At 43.2% G+C, this 24,974-nt stretch overlaps 1 protein-coding gene and 1 long non-coding RNA gene across 6 annotated transcripts in view; one reads left to right on the top strand and one right to left on the bottom strand.

The window, feature by feature from the left end:
• The window catches only part of HTR4 (5-hydroxytryptamine receptor 4), a 150,146-nt gene extending 127,817 nt beyond the window's left edge, over window positions 1–22,329 (top strand). For 2 of the 5 annotated variants that reach the window (XM_080398098.1, XM_080398099.1), the window contains one exon: window positions 4,767–22,329. In XM_080398098.1, the coding sequence (XP_080254224.1) occupies window positions 4,767–4,905 (139 nt within the window). In that variant the 3' untranslated portion in view covers window positions 4,906–22,329. Of the gene's footprint in view, window positions 1–1,981; window positions 3,356–4,766 lie in introns of those variants that run through there. The other 3 variants (XM_080398101.1, XM_080398102.1, XM_080398100.1) reach the window with 3 other exon arrangements.
• Window positions 1,012–3,457, bottom strand: LOC308068103. Its single transcript, XR_013929859.1, has 2 exons — window positions 3,346–3,457; window positions 1,012–2,129 (listed from the first exon to the last, which is right to left on the bottom strand). It is a non-coding gene; the product is annotated as an uncharacterized lncRNA (long non-coding RNA).
• Window positions 22,330–24,974: the final 2,645 nt, after the last annotated feature.

The raw sequence follows: 24,974 nt of genomic DNA, 5'->3' as shown, positions 1-24,974 counted from the left end.
CTGAAGAGGCTAAAATCTAACGACAAGGCATACAAAGGAAGTCTTATTGCCTCTATTTTATCCACAATGAAAGAAGGCCCAGAGAAATGGCATGGTTTGCCCACAATCAAACAGGAATTCTTGGAAAAGCCACTTCTGCAATCTTGAGGTGTCCTGAGTCCCTTTAATCTTCCATCAACAATTTCTTAAAATAGCTCACTGAAGAACTTAGCTGGTCTTTGTTGTTAGCATATGTTTACCGTTTATCTGTTTGCTTAGCATTAAAATATCTGTAGTCATGTTCCTGTTTTTAATTTTTGATGTCTGTCAAGGATGTTATTATCATCTTAAGAGGTTATTATTCAATACAGCGAGACGTCTTTATAGAATCATAGATCATTTAGGTTGGAAAAGACCTTTAAGATCATTGTTATAACATCATGCAAGAGGTTTTAGCCAGTACCCAGAGACAATGACATATAAAATTGTGTTCCTTCAGCCCAATTTTTTATTGAATTCAACTCTTTGCTTCTTTGCTGATCTATATGAAATGCCTTGGCTGACTCAGGCCAGGCTTCTAATTAGTTATCTTTATTAATCAAACTCTGTCCAATCTATTTCATGTGCCAAGTGAAGGGCTGTGTCCGGCACTCTACCAGAGAGACCAATGTGGTTTTCCTCCATTCATGGAACAAGAGGCTTCTGAGCAAAGGAGCAGTGTGCTGGCATTAGCTAGTGAAGTTGAAATAGCTCAGATGGGTTCCTATAAATTTTTGTAGACCAAATTCATTAATAGAGCCTGGCAATAAAAAGAATAAAAAAATGGAAGATGTAATGAACAGTTGCAGTTCCAGGGAAACAAATTGATTGGACAAACTGACAGCTCATCCTGGGGGTCGTCTTGAAGCTTGTGGAGGAAAAGGTCATCAGGGAACTGCTGGAGAGGGGCCAGCGGAGGCTACAAGGATGATCAGGGGACTGGAGCATCTCCCTTGTGGGGAAAGGCTGGGAGAGCTGGGCCTGTGTAGCCTGGAGAAGAGCAGGCTGAGAGGGGATCTTACCAAGGGCTACAAATATCTTCAGGGCGAGTGCCAGGAGGACGGGGCCAGGCTCTGTTCAGTGGTGCCCAGTGACAGGACCAGGGGCAACGGGCACAAACTGAAACACAAGAAGTTCCATCTGAATCTGAGGGAAGAACTTCTTTACCTTGAGGGTGACAGAGCACAGGAACAGGCTGCCCAGGGAGGCTGTGGGGTCGTCTTCTCCGGAGACATCCAAAACCCACCTGGATGAGACTGTGCAACCTGCCCTAGGTGACCCCGCTTGAGCAGGGGGTTGGACTGGATGATCTCCAGAGGTCCCTTCCAACCCCAACCAGTCTGTGATACTGTGAAATTCAGTATGTGTTTTCAGCAGGAGAAACCAAAAAGGAAACAAAATGCTGAAGTGTTATGACATTTTCTTTCAAAATCATATTTCAGTTTATTTTTTGCCTGCACTTTTAAAAGGAGTTAAACAGCCTCCTTAAAAAAGATATACTGTAAACACAGAAATACATGAACTGGAGGGGATTTTGGTCTTGTTTTGCCAGAAAAAATATGAAACTTTTCTATTGCACATCAGCCTAAAGCAGTAGTGCCTGTGTGTCAGTGCGGTCACGTAACCGCTAGGCACTGCGTGCGCACCTCCGCTTTTGCAGATGGGCACATCCCTCGTGTTGCTGCAGCGACTTGCCTTGTGCTGTGCGGGGGTGCCTTGGCCCATGTCTGACTGAGACCATCTGGGAACGTGTCCTGGGGCTGCAGGTCATTAGAGCAAGCAGCAGCCAGAGCTGGCTTGCGAGAGTGAGAGAACAGGTGACCTCCAGCTGAGGAAAACATCCTGCAGGGATGATGGAACAATGGAAAAATAAAGGAGATAAACAAATGTATTGATAGATGCTTGCTTTGTTTTCTGTGACTTGTCAGATACAAAGAAAGTAGATATTTTTTTTTTTCCCCAGCAATGTTTCTCTCAGTCGAGGCCTTCACTTGCTTGGAGAACTGTCTGCTCATTTTAAATCCGAGGAGGCATGTAGAAAACTTGCAACATGCACTGAAGGCTGGATTATGTGGACTGGGACTGGAGACAGCTGTTTCTAAAACCTGTAACTGAAATTTAGTAAAGATTGATGAGTGCTTAATTCTAGCTCACAAGGTCTGAACAGCATTATTTGATTTAAAAATGATTAAGATATTCAGCAGAACTGCTCAAAAGTGGGGAAAAATAAACACTCATCGTGAAATAGAGACAAATTTCTATTTAAATTTGACTACAAAGGACTTTAAAATCAACATCGCTGTCATATCCATATAAATAATTTAACAATCCAAATATTCTCCTGAGATCTGGATTTTCACCATTCAGCTGCAATGGGAAAATTGAACGTTTTATTGTATTTCTGTTGATTTTACCCATGTTTTCCCAAAGGACTACATCCTCTCTAAGGAGGAATTGTCCACTGATATTTGCTCCTCTTTATTAAAAAAAAAAACCTAAAAAAATAAGTAGTAAGACTAGGACGGACTTCCAATTTGGCTAGGACATTTTAAGAATTTAGGAATATTCTCTTTTTGGTGATGATGCTGCTTGAGACACCAAGTCCACTGACTAGGTTGGTTTTGCACACGGATAAATGATGATCCCTCCCCAAGGTGGGAGTAAAAGACACTGAAGGCAAAGGAAGGTCCCTGTTGTAAGGCTCGCTGCAGAGGATGGATTTCATTTTCTTTCCCATATTACTGTGCTTTCCTGGGCCTGGCTGCAAAGGGACAGAGATACCGACCGTGCCTGGTCAGTTGTTTCTCCACCAGAGCTCCAATAGGCCATTTAGCAAATCACGTACCCCAGCCACTTTACTCAGATGATCATGCCATATCTTTATGGGCTCTGCAGGCTGTCAGCTTGCAATGAAGAGAAATCGCCATGGGAGGAGGGGATGGAGACACTTGTCTGCCGTTCAGACTAACTCAGCTCCCCGGCAGAGGCAGAAGCAGCAGCCGGCTGTAATGACGGCTTCACCATCCCCATGCCGGGGTTTGTCTGGTTTGGCATCCAGCTTCCTCCAGCCCGCTGGGGTGGGAGCCCCGCACGAGTCACAAACACTAAATGTATCTCTACAGCGTTAAAGGAATATATCTGACATTTGAGGGAGTTCTCTTGGAGCAGTTCTCATGGCGTTTTCTGACTTCATGCATGCTTCTTATATTCATGGGTTTCCCATACATTTAGAAGATAAATTCACTCTGGATTGGCTTCTATTGGACGAAGCAGATCACAAGTAGTCATGCACAGGTGCAGTGAAAGACCTGCCTTTAGCAAACTCACCTTAGATAACACGCTGGTCTTCTCTGGGTTGCAGGTCAATCAGGTGCAGCACAAGGACGATTTAAACCTTATTGCGAGGAAACCTGGCAAGTGTCTTGCTCACCTCAGAAACAGGCAGAAATGAGAAACCCACAAAGAAACAACAGGAGCTATTCATCCTAGAGATATTAGATATATTGCTAGTTTTGCAGCGTTGAATATGAAATCGATCTGTGTTGTTCTGCAATGTTGATCCATTGCAACAAAAAGAACAGGCTTGTGATTTCTGGCTCCATTTTACCCCAGGAATTGGGTTGAGTATGTAGAGGGTGTCCCTCTCACCCTGCTATAATGATTTTCTACTGATGGCCACGTTCATCTTTAGTGGCTGGAAGCATGAGTCATTCAGCCCAGAGATTACAGAGTTACTAGAAAGCTTTTAATTTTATGGGGTCTATGAGCCTGGTAATTGTGAGAGAGGGACAATTCTGCACTGACCTTTTGAAAACTAAATATGCAGCTGTATTACAATCAAATGTGTCATGAAAATACATTTAATTTGGATTATTTATATTTATTTTTTTAACAGAAAATTGGAATGAAACAACATACTTTGTTCACATTTCATTTTGATATCTTGTGTATTTCAGGTTAAAAAAAAATAAAAATTGCCTCTTTCAAAATGAAAAATGTCATAGACTAGAACAGCAAATTCCAGAGATTTTTTGGATTTTAATGTTTACACTCTTCTCAACTTTCTGAGTGTTTCCCAAGATTCCTCAGTTTTTCCAAAATGTTAAAAGCTTCTTTTCAGGGAGGCAATAGCATTGCCCTCTTTGCCCTCAGCTCCTGTAACACGGCAGAGTACTCCAGTGCTGCAGGCTCTTTCCTGCTGTTCTGAAAAACACGCTCAAAGTTTATCCCTGACCCATGATTCAGACTGGTCTTGTGTGATCTTTCTTGGGTGCTGCCATCATAGACACGGCTAAACGGTGTCAACTGGAAACTGTACCACACTTAACGGCATCTCTATCATCTACAGGCAATCACGTACCGTAGGTTAGTGACTGCCATAAAATGCAGAATTAAGACTGTGTTCTGAAACAGGAATAAAGTAAGCAGATTCATCACTGCCTGGAATAACTAACAAACAGTCATCCTAAGCTGTTCTCTCTTTCCCTCTCTTTTATAGTGCATTTATGAATTATGTTGTTTGCATTTATAATTATGGGACTGAACAGATGGTGGAAGGCTTATACCAGAATGATGTGTTCATTAAAATAACCTACCCTGGTCTGCCAAGTGATTGTTAGCTGTAATCCCAATCTGATATTGAAGAGAGTTATTTATTCTTTCTAAGTCCATCTGAACAAAATGGAGCTTTGAGAAATGAGCACTGTATTGAGCGTGAAGCTACAACAGTGATGTTGTGTATATTCCAGACGGAAACCGCTGAAGAGGGTTCCAGCCATGACAGAAAGAAAAACGCAGGGAAAGGTAAATTGTGGACCAACACGGTTTTCAAATCTGAGAAAAGTTTCAATTCTTTATTCAATTTGGAAGCTCTTTATTCAATTTTGAAAGCTGCTTAAAAGACACTCCAGTCAGCTTCTGCCTATGTGCAAATTCTTTCTATGCTCTGCTGTCTTCGGTAGCTGAGTACGATAACGGTATTATTATTAAATCCCATTATTAAAAATGGGACTCCTTGCTCAAGCAAAAAGTAAATCTTCACAGTTTATCACATCTTACATAGAAACATCTTGTCTTCCTCTAGTCCCAACAAGTGTTTACTGGGTGCTTCTGCAAATAACAAGAGGTTTTGTGATGTGACAAGGAGCGATCGCCACCTATTTGCCTTCCTTTTTGGAGATTTTATTGCACCAGCTTCACTTTACCAGCTCCATTATCTTGCAAGACGTAATGGATTCTGGAGACAATTCTTTGCGCTTCAACTCTTTTGCAGTATTTTATTTCTGAGATGTCCTGCCCCACTATTTTCACATCAGGACTTCAGGATCTGCTCTAAACACAGATGGAAGCAGAGACACTCTGTCAAGGTTTCTTTGTTGAGATTGAAGGAGTGTCAGTTTCTGCAGTTCTGGCCATTATCCAGGCTGTAATTCCTGGCCCTCACATCTCCTTGTGGTATGTCCTACCCAGGCTACCTCAAGATGCCACTTGCAGCAGATCTTCACCCATTGAGCTGCTTGAGGACTGTGTTGCTGGTGAGCTGCTCAGAAACACAGTTTACAGCTCCCTTATGCTGAAAGCTTTGCTTTTGTGCACCGAGGCAATTGGCATCACTTGTACCCCACAGCTGTGGCACAGCCACGGGGTCATCAGAATCCTGCAGGCAAAACTCAGAGGGAACAGTGGAGAACAAGATGCAAAGGTGCAGGACTCCTGTCTGCTTGTCTGAGCCTGCTGGGAGCAGAACCAAGGTGGGAGGAATGGGAGATCAGTGGAAAAGTTGATTTTGTTCACTAAGAATAACCAGAAATAGTTGTGTTTTCTGGCTTCCCTCTACAATCATTGTCACAACATTCAAAGATGCAAATTGGCTGTGCAAAAGCTTATTACTGAGACATTTTCCAGGATCCTGGAGGATGTTTCTAGTTGTGTATGAAGGAAGAAATATATTCTACATGTTTCATTTGGCATGCCGGCCATCAACAACTGGAAAAGGGAGAAAATGAAAGAGACGGGCAGATGAGTGCTCACATACAAAATTTCCACTATCACAGTGGTTAGATCAGTCAGCTTGATAAAAGGCAGAAAAAGACCTTGAACATGAATTGGAGTCTGCTCTTTTTTCTTTCCTTCCCTTCTCTGTCTCACGAGAAGTTGTAGCCTTAGTCCAGATCAGAAATGGGGAAAATATTTAAAATTGTGAAAACTTCCAGAGAATCGGGAAAAGCATATTCTATACCACTTTGATTTTAGCTTGAAACTCATTATTTCTGACCTAGCAAGTAAGTCTTTATAATTGCATGTTTCTCAGATGCTCTGACCTTCCTTAAACATTCAACCTACTAAATTAGCCTGCACATTTTTTCAGGGCATGCTTTGTCTTTAAAAGGAGCTTGCAAGAGCTCAGCACAACAGATTTCTGCTTTAGTCTGGACTACAGTGTGCTACTGTCAGGAAAACATTAATAGATTTAGACTTCTCAGATTTTTGGTTTTATTGAAATCTAATGTTCAGTTTAATTTGAAATCTTTCATTTGAAACACAAGCAATTTACAACAACAACAACAAAAAAGTTAAAACAACAATATCAATAATGGACACTTCTCCAAAACAACAACAACAACAACGAATTACAATACCTTTAAATGAAAGATTTCACTTGTAACTTTTACAGAATTATTGCTTTTTAATTTTATTTTTAAAGAAAAAAGTCATAGAAACTGGCACAGACTCAGGAAAACTTTCAGTGCCACAAAATCTTCACTTTTTTTTTTTATTATTATTTCAGATTTTTAAGAGTATCACAGTTAGAACTTGCCCCTTGCCTGGCTGCCATGCCTGAGCTTCCTCCATCAGTCCAGGAGGGAGTCACTAATGAACTGCCAGCAACACCCCCCAAATCCCAGTACAGGGGTGGCCGAGGACCGCAGTCTGGTTTCAGTTAGGGGTAATTTTCCTGAATCGTGTGAGTGTGGGTTCAACAGCAGACTCACAGCCCAGCACACCTGTAAGGTCACTGCTGCAGCCAGCGGCAGAGTATATTACAGGCTTCAAACAATTTAATGTGAACATCTAAGAACAGCGCTGGTTTCACAGTGTTTGATACAAGGTTTTTATCTTCTATTCTTGCATTACAGAGGGTATTTAGAAACTCTGGCAGTAAGTATTCTGCATTTATAATGTAAAGATTATCAAAAAGATTTGCAAATACAAAGAAACTTGGGGCTTATCAGCTTTTTGTACAGTTCACATCTAAATTTTCCCAGACTTTGTGGCCTTTTGTGTACCCACCTGGGACCCGGGCTATCCCAGCAGAACCAGTAACAGACATACCCATAAACGCACCACTCACCTGCTTCTGCAGCAACATTGACCTCATGGCATCTGAATGCGTGTGCAAAGTTCTTCGCTACCCAGTGACAATGTGTCCTTCTTTTTCCAGGCAGAGGGGGAGTGGATTTAGGTGGCAAAAGTCCTGGGGAGCAGAGTTAACAGCTCCAGTACCAGCCCCCCAAAAAGCAAACCCTTCCCAGGGAGAGCTGCAAAGCCGCACCTCGGTCCCAGAGAATGTCAGGGTGACAGGAACCACCTTCTGTCAGTTCAAAAACGGAAGCAATTAATAACGTGAGCAGGTGTGTGAGGAAAGGATTGCTGAGCAGAGAGCAGAGACAGCTGCGCACCTGCGGCGGGTTTGGGATGGCTGTGGCTTCCCCCGTGCCAGCCCAGCTGAAAGCTTTCCCGTGCTTGGGCAGGCGTGGGCATTTATTTTCTTTTATTTTTTCTTTGCTATGATTGTGACCCTTTAGGTAACATTATTTCTCCTGCCAGGGTTAAAGGGACAGAAGCTGCTGAGGGAACGCTAAAGCCCCATGTTTGTTCAGAGGCTCTGGGAAGCACAGGAGATGCAGCCCCACAAGTCCTTTAGCCCATTAGTGATGCAGCTGTAGCTGGGAAAGGCTGCCTTTGCTCTCGTTTTGTCAGTCTGTTGTTAATGAGCAGTCCCTACCACCGTCATGCAAGCCCTTGCAGCTTCTGTACCTGTAAGGGGCCCCTTGCCCTTTGCAGCAGCCACCAGGATTAACTGCCTGTGGGCTGATGAACTGGGGTTTGCAGGGAGCTTAGGGAAGAAGGATGGATACGAGCGATCTGAGCAAGGACTGCGGTTAAAAACCAGGGGAGTAATTCACAGGTAAAACAGCTGCAGAACTGCTGAGCTGCCCAGGCGCTTCTGCTGGTACAGAGGAGCCATAGGTATGTGTAAGCAGTATAGGCAGCGTTACACGGATACTGCAAGCATGAAGCGTTGGGTAGAAGGCATTTTTGGGAAGATACTTTCCAATTCTTGTCTGTTCCCCCTGTCCAAAGGACCCCAGGCATCAACTCCAGGCAAAGGCTCCCTTCTGGAAACTGGATCGGTGGCTGCGAGCTCCAACAGAGGAGTGGCCCACACACCATCAGGATGTTGCCTCCCCTCCTGCTGGGTCATGTTCTGCCGCAGAAATGGATGCAGTTAGCTTTTGTGTTCAGACCCAGCAGCCCTGCCCCAAAATGACATTGCTTTCTGCTTTTCAGCAAGACAGGTATGAACCTGGGGGACAGAACTGGATGCCAGGGGTTTGCTCATCAGGAGAGAAGTAAGCAGGGACCTCAGGCTCCATGCAAATAGTGACTGTTTTTCATCATGGTTGCGGAGGCCAAAGCCCAACAATTTGTTGGCTTTGCTTCCTTAATAAATTGTACAATCTGGCGTGGGAGAACGAAAGCGGAAAGATCACAAACAGCCACTGCATCCCCTTGGTGTCTCCTCCCCAGCTCTTGCCGATTTCCCAGAATAATGCCGCGGCTCCCTGTTGTACTTGTGGGCCTACAGAGGTTAAAGCTACACAGCTCCCCTCTGCTGTGCTGAGAGCTAATCCAACCAGTTAATTAGAGAGCCCGTTGGACTGTCAGAAACAGCAGGAGATGCAGAAGCAATTATCTCCAAATTGGTCATCATCACAATTAAAGTTCCATTTGGCAAGTACGTGAGTAGCCTGCAGCAGGGTCCCTTTATAGGTGGCAATTCCTTTCCATCGCTGGGCTTCATTGCTGGGTGGCGGTGGTGGTGATCCGAGTGAAGCTGTCAGGTGAGCTGACAGTATCACTGGTCCCCAGTCTGGGGAGGAGCCAGCTGCAGGAGCAGCCTGGGATGCCATTTGTAACTGAGCTTGGTAGCTTAACGTGACAGCGTGTCCAGATCCCCTGGAAGGAACTCATTACGGGCAGGAAAGCTAAGCAACTAATTTGCTGCAGATAATTTATTTAATGCATTTAATTATTTTAAACTTTTTTTCCTGCTCACATATTATGGCTTCCTCAGATGTGTTCATTACTCAAACCTACTTGATAAATTTCTCTTGAAACATTCAGCCCACACGTGCAGGGTCCGAGTCTTGTTTTCTTCTTGTGGTTGGGACGGGAAATGCTGCAGTGTTTGACTCCCGAGCTGGGTGACAGCCGAGGCACGGTAGGTGTATGCTCCTGTAGGTGAGGCAAAAAATGAGTTTCAGGTGCTGCTGTGCTTTCTCTCTAAATCTTGCTTCCCGTAGATGCCGATACCTGAAAAATTCATTGTATGCTCAAAGAGCAGATCAGTTAAGACACAGCGGTGTGAAAAAAAAGCAGGGATGTTGTAATTGTGTCTTTTATCTGACATTAAATTGGTGCCCTGTAAGTTACAGGTAGCTCTGAAATTTCATGTAAAGGGAAAAAAAAATGTGAAAACAATCCTGGTAACAAAAATCCTGCCAGTAGAGGACTTCTTTAACAGTTTCCTGGAGATGCTGGTAAGACTTTTAGGAATGATGTGCCGCTAGCAGAGCAAGCCATCACTCCTGCAGTGCAGCTCTGGCACCCTGCATGTGAATGCTCTTTCCTCCTCTCCTACCGGTCCTCTTTCCCCACAGGGTAAACAGCTGAAGTGTTGAGCTAACTGCCAGAGGCTTCAGACAGCCACTTTGTGCCACAAGAGACCCTGGGACACCTTAATGACTTCTCTTAAAGCTTAATGCATCTTTGTAACAAACGGCATCACCTGCTAAATTGCTGATCTTGCACTACTGTTTTCTGACTACCGCAGAAGAAGCAGCAGCAAGGTTTGGCTCTTTGGATATCCTGTACCAAGTCAGCTTTGGGTGCCTGTCTGTTGTGCTTCCGAGCCAGTCCTGAGCTGCTCTGCGCTGTGTCAGCCACGTCCGCAGCGCAGGGGCTCTCCTGGCTCTCATCCTCTGTGTCACCATTTGTAGCAGAGCCTCTGCTGCGCTGGAGGTCTCGCTGGTGGGTTGCCTCACATCATGTGCCATGTCTGACTTGGTATAAAAAAATTAAAATTCTGTTACGACTTGTATGCTTCATGATCATCTAATCGGAGTGCCTGTTCAGTGTTAGATGCAAAATGTCTTTTCTTGTTTCTTACATCAAGTCTGTATCTTGTTGGAAGAATGATCACATTTTTTGAAATTTACAATAATTATTTAAAGTGATGGAGTACGAAGGTGTGTTGGATGGATATATGTATCTGCACATAGAGTGACCTGTATTAAGGCAACCAAGCCTGACCATGTTGACAACAAGCATCTAGTACACTAGAGGGTAAATTCCTCCAGGAATACTCACCACGGCAAATTCAGACAGGCAGTACAGTTTATACCCTGGCTTTCATTTTAAGTTTTACTGGAACTAACGGACACGTCATTTGTAGGATATTCAGATCATCTACTTCAGACATCTCAGTGGCATTATAAGCACCTTAATTAGGAGCCTAAGTCCCAAGTATACTCAGTGGAGAAAGAGATGCATCCAGATTAATAATGCCAAGTAAATTGATGTCATAGTATCAGTTTTTGAATATGTAGACGGTGTGGAGTTCCTGACCCTTTTTCTAATGGTTATTCAAACAAATCTGGAGGCTGATAGTGCTTCTTTTCCCTCTGCTAACAGCAGGAGAACTGATCTTTTCTTAGGCTTTTTTCTTCTTTTAATCTTTATTGGGATGTGGATATTTCAGGTATGTCTTGTATATTTGTTACTAAGAGAAATAATATAGCTATAATCTCTAAACACTCAGCAGAAGAAAGTATTCAGAAGAAATCAGATACCTGATTTCCCTGATATGCATTTGGACTAGGGGAAAAATATGCTTTTACAGTTATTTTTGCAGCTTCCTACTTTTGGGCTTACTCGAGGGATGGTGTGGTTCAGCTTTAGTTTAAATGAAAGGGACTGCCAAGGGAAGATACCTGGCTTGCTCTGTACCCTTCAGGGGGTTTGCAAGCAAGAATGATTAGATGTGACATTCTAGAAAGATGTGCTATATCAGTTTTATTCCAGTTAGCCAACATTTTTGCTATCACCTCAGATCTGCTGGTTCCTACTAAGCACTGCGCTCCACTTAGGAAGAAGAGCTGCACGTCATTAGCAAACTAAACCAACAGTTATGTTCAGAAAGTCACGTTGAGATGGGCAGCAAGAAAGGGGCAGGTAGATGAGGAACACGTAAGAGATAATGTGTAATTCCTTACAGCTGAAATGGTGGTCTTGGTTTCATCTTACACAGCATTCACGTCCCAAGGTAGTCTCAAATGATTCTTTAAACGCTCACATCGAAGACATTAGCTGAAGCGCCTTCAGCCTAGTCCACCCACAGATGATTGGTGTTTCTTAGTTCTTTGGTCTGGTTTCCTCTCGTTACCAGCTGCACCTTAGATACATGAAAACCAACAGGTTCTTGGTTTTCAGGGACTGCCTTGACCACATCATACTGAAGATTTGGTTTCCTGTCATGAAGAAAAGTAGGGATTCACATTTGCTTCATGTGGGATCTGGATATTTGGAAGATGTAATGTCTTAAGATATACTTCAGTGTTTTCAAGAACTCATTTTACATAAGCCTGTCCTTTTAACTGGCGCTACCAGATCTTCCTTTATGTTTTCCCATTCCTAGGTACACTGTTCTGCGTAATGGGCATCATCAGGAACATGAGAAGCTTCCCATCCACAATGACCCTGAATCCCAAGAGTCCTGCTTCTAGTCATGGTCCTAGAAGAGGAGTGGCCCAGGTGAAGGAACAGATGCCTGTCAGGATACCCAAAGGATTCACGGACAGCAGAACTTTATGGAAACTCATTCATCTGCATTGTCATGACGCTTTTTGCACTGACTTCAAATGAATGTCCAGCTGCACATGTGTAGATTGGTGGGGGCATGGGAAGGTACATGAGCAGAAGAGCTGAGGACTTTCCTGTATCTGCAAGGACAGCTGGACTGTATGACTGCATCAGAGCCTTACTCCAGGAGCGAGCTGATTTCCGTCAATGTAAGGAAACAACACGGATACAGACCACCCAGTGCAAGGAGTTCTATTATTCCTTTCCAGCTGCCACCTGTGTACAAGCCACCTCTCTGTTCTGTGATAATCATGATCTTAAACATTACAAGCTCTGGCTTCAGCCCTAGCATGATGTGAGACTAAAAGCCTGCTTCACCTGCGCAAGATGCTGCCCAGTAGTGACCAGATGCTGTCAGGAGACAAACAGCGCTGTCGTCTTTAGCAAAGTAAGAGGAAATGTTTGCTTTTTGATTAGTTACTGGTGAGAGGTCAGCACAAGCTGCTGGTTCACCCTGCCCTGCAGAGCTTGCTTTGTGAATGCTTTTATTGTGTTTCCTGGCCAAGTTCACTGGTAGAAGACTCATGGGGTGCACACAGTGCCTGACAAGATGGAGTGGGAGCTACAGAGACGTTTCACTGCTAGCGGAAGGCCCTGCAAGCACCACTTCAAACCAGGCCAACTGCTAAAAGACAGTGGCCATCCTCTGCCATTCGGAGGCCAACGGATGGGACGTGGCTCTCAAACTCCAGGCAAGCTGCCAGTGCCGTTGTCATCTGAGCAAACTCCGGGCATTCTTACCAAGAAGAAAGGTTGGCTAAAAGACAGAGTCAGTCTGTTATAGATCACTAAGTGCCATCTTGAAAAATATACCATCTAAAAAACTTTTCTAGCTACATTAGGAAGACAGACTTCTACTTACATTTTCCATCTTTATTTTTCTATTTGTTTCTGTTCTCTTCCAGTTGAGACAAGAAGTTCCGAGACTTCCAATTATCACCATATGCGCATCTCTGTTTGCAAAGATCTCAGTCCTTCGCTGCTTCCTGCATGTAGATGTTGCTATGTTCCTTGTGAGCTGCTTCCACATTGCATGGAAAGGATAAGCAAGGCTACAGACTTCGCAACTTTGGGAAAATGATTTTCATAAAGTGGGAAATATGCAGGATCAAGACTATGAGGCTCTACTCTTTTAGATGAAGATCTAACCCAGAGATGCCACCCCGAGCCTAGAAAATAAAATTGTACTTAGTTGTATTGTGTAATCATGTACAGATATTTTTAATGTAAAAAGAAAAGGTGACATTATTTATTATTTTTTATCAGGAACGTGGTTTTTTTTCATTAAAAGCTTCTAGACCCAGGAGCTTAACATTATATGTATTATTATTTAGTAATATTTCTGTTGCTATGTGACAGGTATTTACTGAAACAAACAAATCCTGCTTTGAACAAACAAAAATGTTGCTCGGTTGGGGAAAAGAAATTGTGCATGATAAGAACAACTGGCTTCCTTGCCATAGTGTCTGACTTCTTTAAATACTTCTTCCACATAAAAGTCACTGATAAAGCTTCACATCTTTTTCCTTTAGGATTTGAAAGGACAGTGGGCAGAAACAGCCCTAATTAGAAGATGCCAGACACTTACCAACACAGAAAACTGCTAGCAGTTAGAAAGAGACAAACTATGGTTGTTTGTGGCGATAGGTGCTGATGGGAAGAACAAGAGCTGTTTGAAAAGAGAGGGTGAGATAGTTTGAACCAATTCCTGGTTCATCATTAACAACAGTTCAGCAATGACCTGTTTTTACAGGGTAGTGTTTCCAAAAGAACTCATTATCTGTTCAACTCTATTGTTGACACAAAAACGGAGCAATGGGTGAAAGTTTGGAAAAAACCCATCCAGGGCAGCTTCAGTCCTATGATCTACAGCTCTTGGAACTGCTTGCTTGGGGTTTTATCTGGATTTGATATAAAAGACTGCAGAATAGGTTGTCTTAGTTTCACCTCGGGTATTAAATTGCTTAAAGGAATTCCAGAAAAGCATTTCTTTGTCCCCATTAAAGGGCATCAAAAGGTTGGTGTGAAATTTCTTGGAGTGATACGGAACCAGCAGCATGGGGATGCTATAGTGATGGTGTTCTTTGTTTCCGCTGTTGTCCTTGACGTGTTGTTTTCTCCTATATTTTAATGTGCTTTAATAATATCTCTCTTCTTAATTTTAAATTAACTTCTCAATGCTGCATTTTACTCACAGGCAATGTTCAGAAGGCTCTATCAATGGGATCAGTAGCTCACTAGCCAAAATGGTCAACGGTTCAGATTGGAAAAAAGGCTCTAATTCCAAACACCGTATTTGAATGAAATACCAAACAAGAAATGTCCATGTTCTGTGTCACCTCTGGCTATTTGCTTGTTGGACTAAATAAACCTGTCACGAACCACTTGGCAGCTCCTGCTTTATCAGTGAGTCTGTAATCTCAGCAATGCTTCTGTGAACGCAGAAAATGGCATTGTCCACCATCAATAATGTCAGAACTTCTGTGGAAAAGAAGCTGTCTCATGGAAAGGACCTTTGCTAAAGGTAGCTGCTCCTGTAGCCTCTGAGTTCATCTTCCCATTGACCATTTTGGCTAGCAGTGTCAGAGTCTTTGCCTGTGCTGAATAACATGTAACGCATTGGCTGTTTCTAAAAATAATAATAAAAAAAATCCTCTATGTACATTGCAGTAAACTCAGGCTCATACTCATTTCTTGTACTGTTTTTGCTCAAAACATACAATGCTAACAAATAATACTTGCCTTACGATACGCTCAAACAACTGTAACAGCAAGGTTACGGTTTGTAACCCCCATTGCTTTGGAAATACCAAGGAGCTCTTGGGTTATAATACAAGTTCCTAATGTTTATCTACCAGAACAACCCTGCCTGCTGCACCCAGTGCTCGTGCACTGGCTCTCTTCCTCCCCACACCTTCACTTAGATCATTACTGAGCCCTCCTTCTCCCTCACCTGTTCTGTGCCCACCTCATCTCTCACTATCTACACCAAGAGATGGCACTGCCATGGGCATCACGCTCAAGACAGGCATTTGCAAAGGGGGAGTCAGATTTAATTTTGTGCAGCTCTGTTTCTCCAAGCTTCCCAGTGAATCTGACTGAAAAAGGATGCTCCTTTCTTCCTTCCTTTCCATCTTTTTCCTGACATCTTTCACAGATTCACTCCAATAACTATACGTTTATTCCTTCACATAAATATACTAGTACTCATCAGCAAATTATCACACCACCACATTTGTGGTCTGGGAACATTTTTTTGAATGCAATAAGCATCAGAAGTGTTAAGCATGATGCCTGCTGTAGCTTGGATTACAGCTGATTACATTTTTCCACGCCAGAGGTAATGTGCTAGCAGAACAGCTAGCTAACAAGAAATTGGCTGGGGCTTTGCTAAACTGTCTTTGGGAGGCTGATCTGTCAACACAGCTACATTTCCATATTTCTGTATTTTTCTAGGCTCCAGAAGCATTTCTGAGATCTTGCACGATGATTGACAGTAGGGCATGTGCCCAGACAAGCAAATCCAAAGATGCACTGAGGTTACTTGTGCTGAAGGAAGCAGAGCAACAGGCTGCCTACTTCCAGAGCCAGGTTGAAAACAGCCCAACACTAAAACTTGGGGCAGCTCACTTTAAGTGGGCCCTAGACAGTGTCAGGGTGCACAGCACCATGGGGTGAGCCACCCTTTCCACTGAGCAGCTTTCCACGCCTCTGATACTCAGTTTACTCATAAACTAAGTCATGGTCATGCTGCAAAGTAAAATTTGGAGACATAATGAACACATCACCAATGGGAAGCTGTGTTCGCAAAACAGAAGCTCCAAGGAAGAGTGCAGAAGCAGCAAAAGACTTTAATTAGCTGATGATCAAGACTGTCTGGAGGGATGTGAAGCAATAACTGGATGATACACACTCTGTAAATGTCAGTGCTCGAGGCAGTCAGCAGCTGCATTACTGAGGGAGATGTATGGAGATATGGCTGCAGCCCAAGTGTACTAACAGGTCATGCTCATAAACACCATGCAGACAGATTAATCCTTATGGGGAAATGTCCCTTCCACATTTATCCTTCACACTTCTTTCAACACTAACTATGTTTTCTGTTTTTAGTCTTGGAGAGGGCAATGAAAAAAAAAATAAAAAAAAAAAAGGACAAACAGTATCTCAGCAGAACAATTAGAAAAATGCTTTCAATACATTCTCAAAACCCTTTCCATTTAGTTCAGAAATGTAATACGTGACTTGCTCCTACCGCAGGATCTTATGCCTAAGCAAAGTGAGAAATGAAAACATTTACCACCGTGTCTTAAAAATGAAGACAACAACTTCCACTTGCATCACACCACAGCACACTGCCTGTGCCTCCACTCCAGCTGTGGGGTATCAGCAGAGCTAGGAAATTGCTCGTGGTGGAAACAGAGGGACTGACAGTGTTGGAGCTGAGGGGTATTTGTAAGGATGCGTGGGAAGCTCTTACTCACACATAGTGCCTGGTTCCAATCTATATCGTTTCCACATTCAGCTTGTTTGAAGGCTTAAAATCCCCCCCGCCCCGCTCTCAAAGAGAGATGTACGCTTCAGGGAGAGGCTGTGCACACAGTATGCCCATGCAGGGGACCTGAGTGGGGAAAACAAACCCAGCCCACTGAAAACCTGTCTCAGTGCTCTGTTTGCTGCATGTTTCTAGCCACAAGCAGACAGCGGGGCACAAGCAACCACTGTTTGCTTACGGAGATAGTGTCATATTAATAAGCTTAATTCGTTGTTGGTTACAATTTACTTGCAGTCATAGGAGCCCGCACGTTGGCCTAGCACATCTGCCTGAGGGAGCCTCACGTTCGAGGGTCACTGCGATGCTGGTCTAGCTTGCAGAATGAGCGCAATCGAAATGGACTCACATGAGCAATGAAAACCAGTACTAGGGTCATCGTGATTTTGAGTAGTACGAATCCCTGGCTCCAGAGAGTCTCTTTCTGTTTCCAAACTCTGGTCCTCTGTGGGTCTGTTATAACAAAGGACACATCAGGGAGAATGTATATTAGAAATGTGTTTGGTAACCACCGAAAACTTGAATATGAGTCAGAGCTGAGAGAGTCAAATGATGCCTTGCCTTTGATTTCAGTGCACTTCAAAATGGCTTTTATTTTACCCTGCCTTCTCCTGCCATCTAAACGGGATCAAGAGCTCTGTGAATAATCGGTAACAGTGTATTAGTTGTACTTAAATGCTTTTGTGCATCTCAAAATACCTCTCAATTTAGGTGTTACTAACTAAATAACCTCAACCTGAAGATCATCTGCCCAAAGGATTGTGGCTTTTAGAATGGAATACATTCAGAAACGGCTCTGCTCAGCAAAGATGAGAAAGAATCAAAAGGTATGTAAGGTATTTACTGACGTCAGCCTGACTTAATAGTGTGCAACGGAACTAACCAGTTGGGTCCAAATTATGTCCATTTAATTCCTAGCACAGATGAAAAATACGTAACAATGCCAGCAAAATGATAGTTTCTTGGAGCAGGCAGCCCACATGCGGCAGACTCTGAGTCATTCTTGAGTTTTCCTCACCCATCTTTGTAAACGCTAAAGCCAAGGAGAGCATTTTCATTCTGTAACTGTCAACTGTAAATCCTTCACTAGGTTTGGATCCAATCTTTTTCTCTGCATTAGATTTCCTGAGCCATCTCTGAGTACTATCCTGCCAAAAGGCAATAAAAACGTTTTTTCTACTAATATGAACCCAATAAAAATATCAAAAGTTTTTAGTTCTTTCAGTTTTTATATAGATTAAGCCTTTCTGAATCTGAAATAGTCACATATTCAATCAGCATCTGAAAGACTTACCTTATAACAGGAACCTTCTCATTTAGTTAAAAAAAAAAAAATAATAATTTAACTAGAATTTATCCAGTACCTGAGTTCCACTGCTTCCTGTTAAACTGAACTGAAATTGCCCATGTTATTAGGAGATCTAGTAGATTTCTTGTCAAATATATGATTATTACTTAAAGTATTCCAAGGATTTGGCAGAAGAGCTTATTATTATCTTAGCATACATTATTTGACACTTTACAGAATTCTGCCATTTTTAAATTATTTTAATTGCTCTTCTGAAGTTCTTGAAATTAATCTGTAAAAAACCCCAGAGAGACCCTAAATATCTCCTCTGGACCCCAATGGAACGGGAATGCAATGCTAGCTGATGTTCCTTACACAACAGCTGTAGTGCCAAGGTCTGTACTCTCTAAGCGGTATTGTGAGGGGGGCTTCTCAGTCCTTTGGGACAAGAGGAAAATTTATTTCCTTGCAGAGTAAGTAGCACATTTGGCTTCCTTGAAGCTTTCTTCCACATCAAGATTAGGGAGGCCCCAAATGAGGAGGACCTCCAGCTGTCACAGGGTGTGTTTGAGCCAGACAATGATCCAGACAGAGTATCAGAACTAAATCCTTTTCCAGCAGCCTCAGTAATGAATCTGTTTTCATATTCCTGACAGATGAATCCCACCCACCAAACAGGGCTCTTGACATAACAAGTGTCTGAAAGGGCTGTCAGATTTTATCAACGGTCATCTTCGTATCACTAAGCTCTAAATCCAACCCTACTTAAGGGCATCCCTCTATCTGTAGAAAACAGAAAACACAAAGGAGAGTATAGAGCATTATTGCAATAACTACTGCCAGTGGCTGAACAACAGCTATTAATCCAGGGGTTACTTTAATGACTATATAGATTAACACAGATACGTTTACTCCATACTAGTTTCCATGACTGTGCCCCACTATTACACTCCATCATTACTCTCTGTGAAAGAGCCAATTCACTTGCCACCACCTTTACAGCCCTCAATGGCAGTCCCAAGATCATTACTGGTAATCATCTTTACACAGAAATTCAAGCTGTGAACATCTGTGCTCCTCTTGCATAAGCTTAGAGCAGCCAAAAGAGGAGTTGTCTCCCCCTGGGAGCCGACACAGAGCTCCACGTCGGCAGCGCTGGCTCCCCGTGGACAGCCTCACCTGAGAGCACAACTCATTTGCCATTGCAAACGGCCAGATTTTTTGCCCTTTGCTAGACCAAGCACGTTTGCACCCCTAACCTCTCCTTGCTTGCTCCCTTCCTTGCTCAGCCAACGAGTTGGAAAGATGAGTGCAGCAAAGACAGAGTCCAACTTTAACATAAAATCTGTGATTTTTGTCTTTGCTCCTGGAAGAGGAAAGAGGTTGAGAGAAAGAAAAGAAGATTAAACTACATTGGAAATATTCTCAAGCAGAAATCCACCTTAGTTACGGATCCAGCCAGCGTAGACCACCGAGAAACACGACTTATGTTTTGAAAACTGACTGAAAATTTTGCTGCTTATTTTTATGGCAGAAGTGTGGCCCTCATCTAATAAACCCTAAAAGATGATCCCTGCCCTCCCTCCACAAACAAACAGCAGCAGCCAAAGTGGGACTGTCATTATGCTCTCTCACCATTACCCTCAGCCTCTTGTCTGCAGACCTCCAGTTCAGCCACAGATCTGGTAGCTTGTCCACAGAGCACGTTACATGCAGCAGATAAACCCTGCCACCCCCTCTTCTGCACCACAGCTCCGATACACAGCCTCTCATCTGTCCTTTACAGCTCCATTTGTGAAGGCTCACGTTTAAACTGAGGACCATCATGGAAAATATTTGCTGAAGGAAAAAGCTGACCTATCCCCTGCTTCTCAGACATCTGTCCTGTGGAATCGAGGACATTTTTTAACAGCTTGTCCTGTTATAATCCTGAAAATTTTCTTGCAAATGACAGTTCTGCAAGCACCTTCCTTACCAGACATACCTCCATGTCTCAGGCAGCTTTTCTTAAGAACGGCCTGTTCCTGAAAGCTGGTGGTTGCTGGGGGTCTTCATAAATGAAGCACTTCAAAACAATGAGTCATTGTAGTGAAAGCTCCCAGCCAAAGCTTGTTTTCTGAGATGAAGCCAGGTTTTGGGGTGATACCTCCAGAAAAATTCAGCACTTCTTGTGCGGCTTTGCTAACACGTTTCATGTCCCTGCCTCACCCTTCTTTGGAAGGGTGTGATACAGCTGGATCAGCTAAACCAAGGCCAGCATCCACAGGTCACGCTGGGTATCCCAACACTGAGATGTCTCCTTCCCCCACTCACAAACAATGCACACCTATGCATTCGTATGTATCTCACACTCTCACACTAAATGGCATGTTTCCAGCTTAGATGACCCCTTTGGAGGCATCGTACCACAGGAAGCAGAAGTTCTCCCCTGCAAACACAAAGCTGGTGGTTTTGCTCTGTAAGAAGTCTGCAATAGAGAAAGCTTATCTCATCGCAACACCTAATGACTGCTAATAAGCTAATGGAATCTCTCCAGTTGATGGTGCACTAGTTTTGACTGTGTTATTATCACACACAGTGCCTACGCGTACAAACAAATGCCCCATCTTCCCCCCACAATGGATTAAATTTGAATTGCTTGAACTAGTAACTCGGAGTAGATATTGTGGGCAAGAGCAGGAGTATGCAGCTGCTTCTAACACACTGGAAAGCTTAGAGACTAGCGTGAGGCAGAAGCAAAAATCTCCATCAACTCCTTATAGCTCTTCCTCAAATAAAAAAATATCTTCAACATCGTTTTCTTTTCAAAACCCAGACACTGATTTCATCTTTCTCCCAAATCAGAGAAAAACCCAAGAACCGGCATACTGCCTGTCTCTGAGATATGATGTTTTATGCTCCCCTCTCCACAGTGCTCACACCCCAAAGCATGCCTTCTGCTGGATCTGTTTACCCTATGTACTCTCTGTTTAGACGGCATTTCTCAGGCACTGAAGCCACTCCCAGCCACGGCCACCGCACCCTCTTTCAGGAACATCTGTTACCCCTATGTGCTGTGGGGAAAAAGAAGCCCAAAGTGGTTCGTTCCAGCACTTGCCTGCAGTGGCACAAGTCACCTCAGACCCACTTTTTAATTAGCAGCTAGTCAATACCTGCCTTTGGCCAGCTGGGTAAGGCCCTGGGAGCACTTATTTCTCTTCCCTGTCTGCAAGAGGAGACCCCTCTGACTAATGCCCTTGCATACAACAAGGCATATAGATCTATACACAAGGCATAATAGTTCTGACAATGGCAGAACCCACCCAGGAAGCATATTGTTGACCAAGGACTGTTAAGTCAGAGCTAAGCCAGGGAAGATAACCCTTCCTGCTTAATTCTGTCCCTGAAGACACACACATACAAAGCACCTGAAGGAAGCAGGGGACGTTTTCCTCACCTATCAGATTTAGTGCTTGTAAAGCTGCCTTTGAACTCCAGCAAACAGCTTGCTTTGATACCCAGATGTAAACATCACTGTTTGTTAAGTGGGCTGTAAACGGATTTCATAGTTCAATCCGAAGCTGCCACAGATGAGCACAGTAAAGCTAAAAGTCCCAGCTGGAGCTGTCTCTTGCAGAAAGATGAACAGTGCAGGATCACTCGGCCATCTCATTTGCAATGACAGCAGCCTGCTCCTCCTGTCAGAGACCAAAACCAAGGTGTCAGACTGGACTTCAGCGTGAAAAGGGAAGCCTGTCATATACAGACAGAAAGCATCTGGGCTGCTTCCTGAGGAAAGCTCAACACCTACAGACTGATGGAAACCTTTCTCGCCCTCCGTGGCTTGACATGGCAATTGAATAACAGACTGCCCCAAAATGAAGCAAAACAGAAAAAGAATGGAAAGACAGGGGAAAGCTCAGACACAAAAGATCATATCCCTTTGCAACCTGGAATACACAAACCAGAATTTCTCAAGATTAGTATCTCTACATCTGCTTCTATAAATGTGGTAACAGTTTTCCGAATGGTATATAGGATCTTTTGGAGATATATGTAGGACTTAAGAAAATGAAATGGATATAAAAAAATCACTAGGTACTTTTTCTAGGTACTACATCAAACTCTCCTAAAAGAGATTGTCAAAACACTGTAGCACACAAGGGATTTGGCATGGTACAATACCCAATATTTTTAAATGTCTAAATATACTCTACCGTATCATTAGTGACCTCCCAGAATCAAGTTCCTTAAGCACCAAAAAAAGGAAAGGAAGCGATTGATTTCTACTTAGTTTACCTAGAGCTCTGACAGAAGGGTATTTATTTATTTATATCAGCTGTTCTTTGCTGATCTTAGCTGAAGAGGAGGTTATGAACCCGTATCATGAGAAGGACTTGCATCTCACACAAGGAAGTCAAAAGTGTTTCTGAAAGAAAGAAGAAAATCAAGTTCCATTTAAAGTAAAAATAAGAGAATAATACTTGACTGTAAATGACTCCATTCTAACCCTTCGCTTCCCTTAAGCGGTCAAAACCGTGATGCTAGAATGCCATAAAACTAAAGTATCTGAAGCTTTGCAAGAGATACTGCTTTATAGAGACAGCGCGCCCGCCTGTGCGCACGAACCTGCCTCCCGGGCTCGGTTATACAGAGACGAGCGGGCAGGACCGAGCCAGCCCGCACAGCGCCCCCTGCCGGCCAGCGCCCCCAGCCCGCACAGCGCCCCCTGCCGGCCAGCGCCCCCCGCAGCGCTGCAGAGCGTGAAGCCGCTCTATTTCAGCTACGTTACACGGGCAAACGATCTTCAAAATTCAAAATAGCTCAAATACAAATAGCGTGTAGGTCTGAAATCTCGCAAAGGAGAAGCAAGCCACGTGGGAAAAGGTTTAGTGCAACACAGAAATCTCAGCGGTGGCTCAGTGCGTGGATGAGGGATACACACATCCAGCTCACGCTGGTTACCAGGTTCCAGTCCCCTTGCTCTCGCAGTAGCTGCTTGATGTGGTTAACCGTCTCCAGCTGACAAAACCCCAAAACAGTTTGCAAAAGAAAATACTCATGACTACTGCACACCCCATCTGCAAATCCGGGCTGATGTCAGAGCACTCTTTAAACACACAGCCCCTAGTGCAGTGACTCAAGGTTCTACAGACGAAGAAATCAGAAATCCCAGATGAAAGCTGCAGCTTTTTGTTCTTCGCTGTGGAAAAGAGAGACATTTTCAGCCCTTACAGTTGGGACAGTACAGAGAGTACTGAGTGCATGTGCCCGCCCCTAGCAGAGCACCGCTGAAGCCAGAGACCGCCAAGCAAATTATTGTTTGTACAGCAGCTCCTGCTGACACGAGCTATACCCGTTCATGTACTAGTAATACTTATTTATTCTTTAAACTAATGAGGGTTGAGCAGCAAAATAATTGTCATCTGCTATGCTCCTTTCCTCAATTTCAGATACTGAACTGAGTGAAGAGAGCAGGCTTCCCAGCCAGATCCCAGATACAATCTCAAATCACCCAGAGCCCTCACGAGATGGACACAATGAACTTAGTCATTAGGTTACCACTATGTGTAAAATGAGTGTAATCTTTGAGAGGTTAAAGCTACTGCAAGGTTCAGTTGCTTACAGAATGAAATGTTGACTATAAATAAGTACATTATTTGTATAAATACTTCTTTCAAAAGGCTAAAGTTAGAGATACCAGATGGAGATCTGGTGCAATACTCTAGCAGTAACATTTTCCTGTACATGCCGTATTAAAATGGTAAACATGACTGAAATCGTTGACTCAAATTACTGGAAACACTTCTAGGAAGGGTCACAATTACGTTTTGTCTGAATATCACTGAATATATTATCTATGTTTAAATACATTTGTTACAACTAAACCATTAACTTTGATCTTGCATTAAAGCAAATTTAACCGCATTCACACCATTATCTGGTATTTAGCATTCCACCTCCAGGTAAGAGGTAGAGAGAGCGCATGTGAGAAAATGCTACGGTACCAAATCTCTTGCTTCTTCCATTAGGCACCACTCTCTTCCTCTTAGATATTACATTTTCAGTTCCACTACCTCAAGAATTTCCAGAGGTACAGATGCAGAGAAACTAACACTGGCTTTGCTGCGTTCAACATTTTGCCTCTTCAATTCCACAGAGCTAAACATCATAGAAATCCTCACTAGTCACATTTATACCAAAGTTCAAAGACTTAAAATCATTAACAATGACGTGTAAAATTGTATAATGGTATAAATGGATGTACTCTATGGCTTTTACCACAGTAAGTCAGCAAACTCATTTGTTAGGCTGGTAACTGCAACTTTAAAAAAACCCATAAAATGATAAATCAAGCCATAGCTGATCGCATGGCACGTCTGAAGGTCCGTTTGTGCAGTCACAGCCGTGTGCGCATGCAGACACTGTTTCACAGAACAGCAAATCAGCCTTTAAGAGGTCTCCCACCCCTGCAGGGCACAGCACTAACAGCACTAACAAGCCAACTAGTTTAATACTAACTTGTGTATTTTTATACTTATATACTGGACTTGCAGCAAAATCTGGACATATACACAAAATACCTAGGAATATTGTGGGACACAGAGACATTTTCTATATACAATAAAAACCAAGTATTCAGGGGCAAAGAACAGCAGTATTTACTGACTGCATGGAAAATCTCTATTTGTGAGTGAGCATGAATCAGCCTGAAAGCTCACTGGCTGAGTCAGAGGGATCCTGTACTGACACAGGTATAACTAAGCAATTACATATCCCTTTTCCTGCCTGTCTCAAGAGAAAATTCAGCTTTCAGCCAGTTAACGTGTGCAGATTTATGTTAAAGAGAGTGGAACCAGCAATTGGCAACTTATTTTTCATGTTACACAGTCAAATACACTATTAACATGAACCCTAATGGTACAAAATACTTTA

This window comes from Falco punctatus (genome assembly GCF_963210335.1).
Source record: "Falco punctatus genome assembly, chromosome: 8".
In the NCBI taxonomy this organism is placed as follows: Eukaryota; Metazoa; Chordata; class Aves; order Falconiformes; family Falconidae; genus Falco; species Falco punctatus.
The sequence above is the reverse complement of the archived record's forward strand: the minus strand, read 5'-3'. Positions and strand labels throughout refer to the sequence as shown.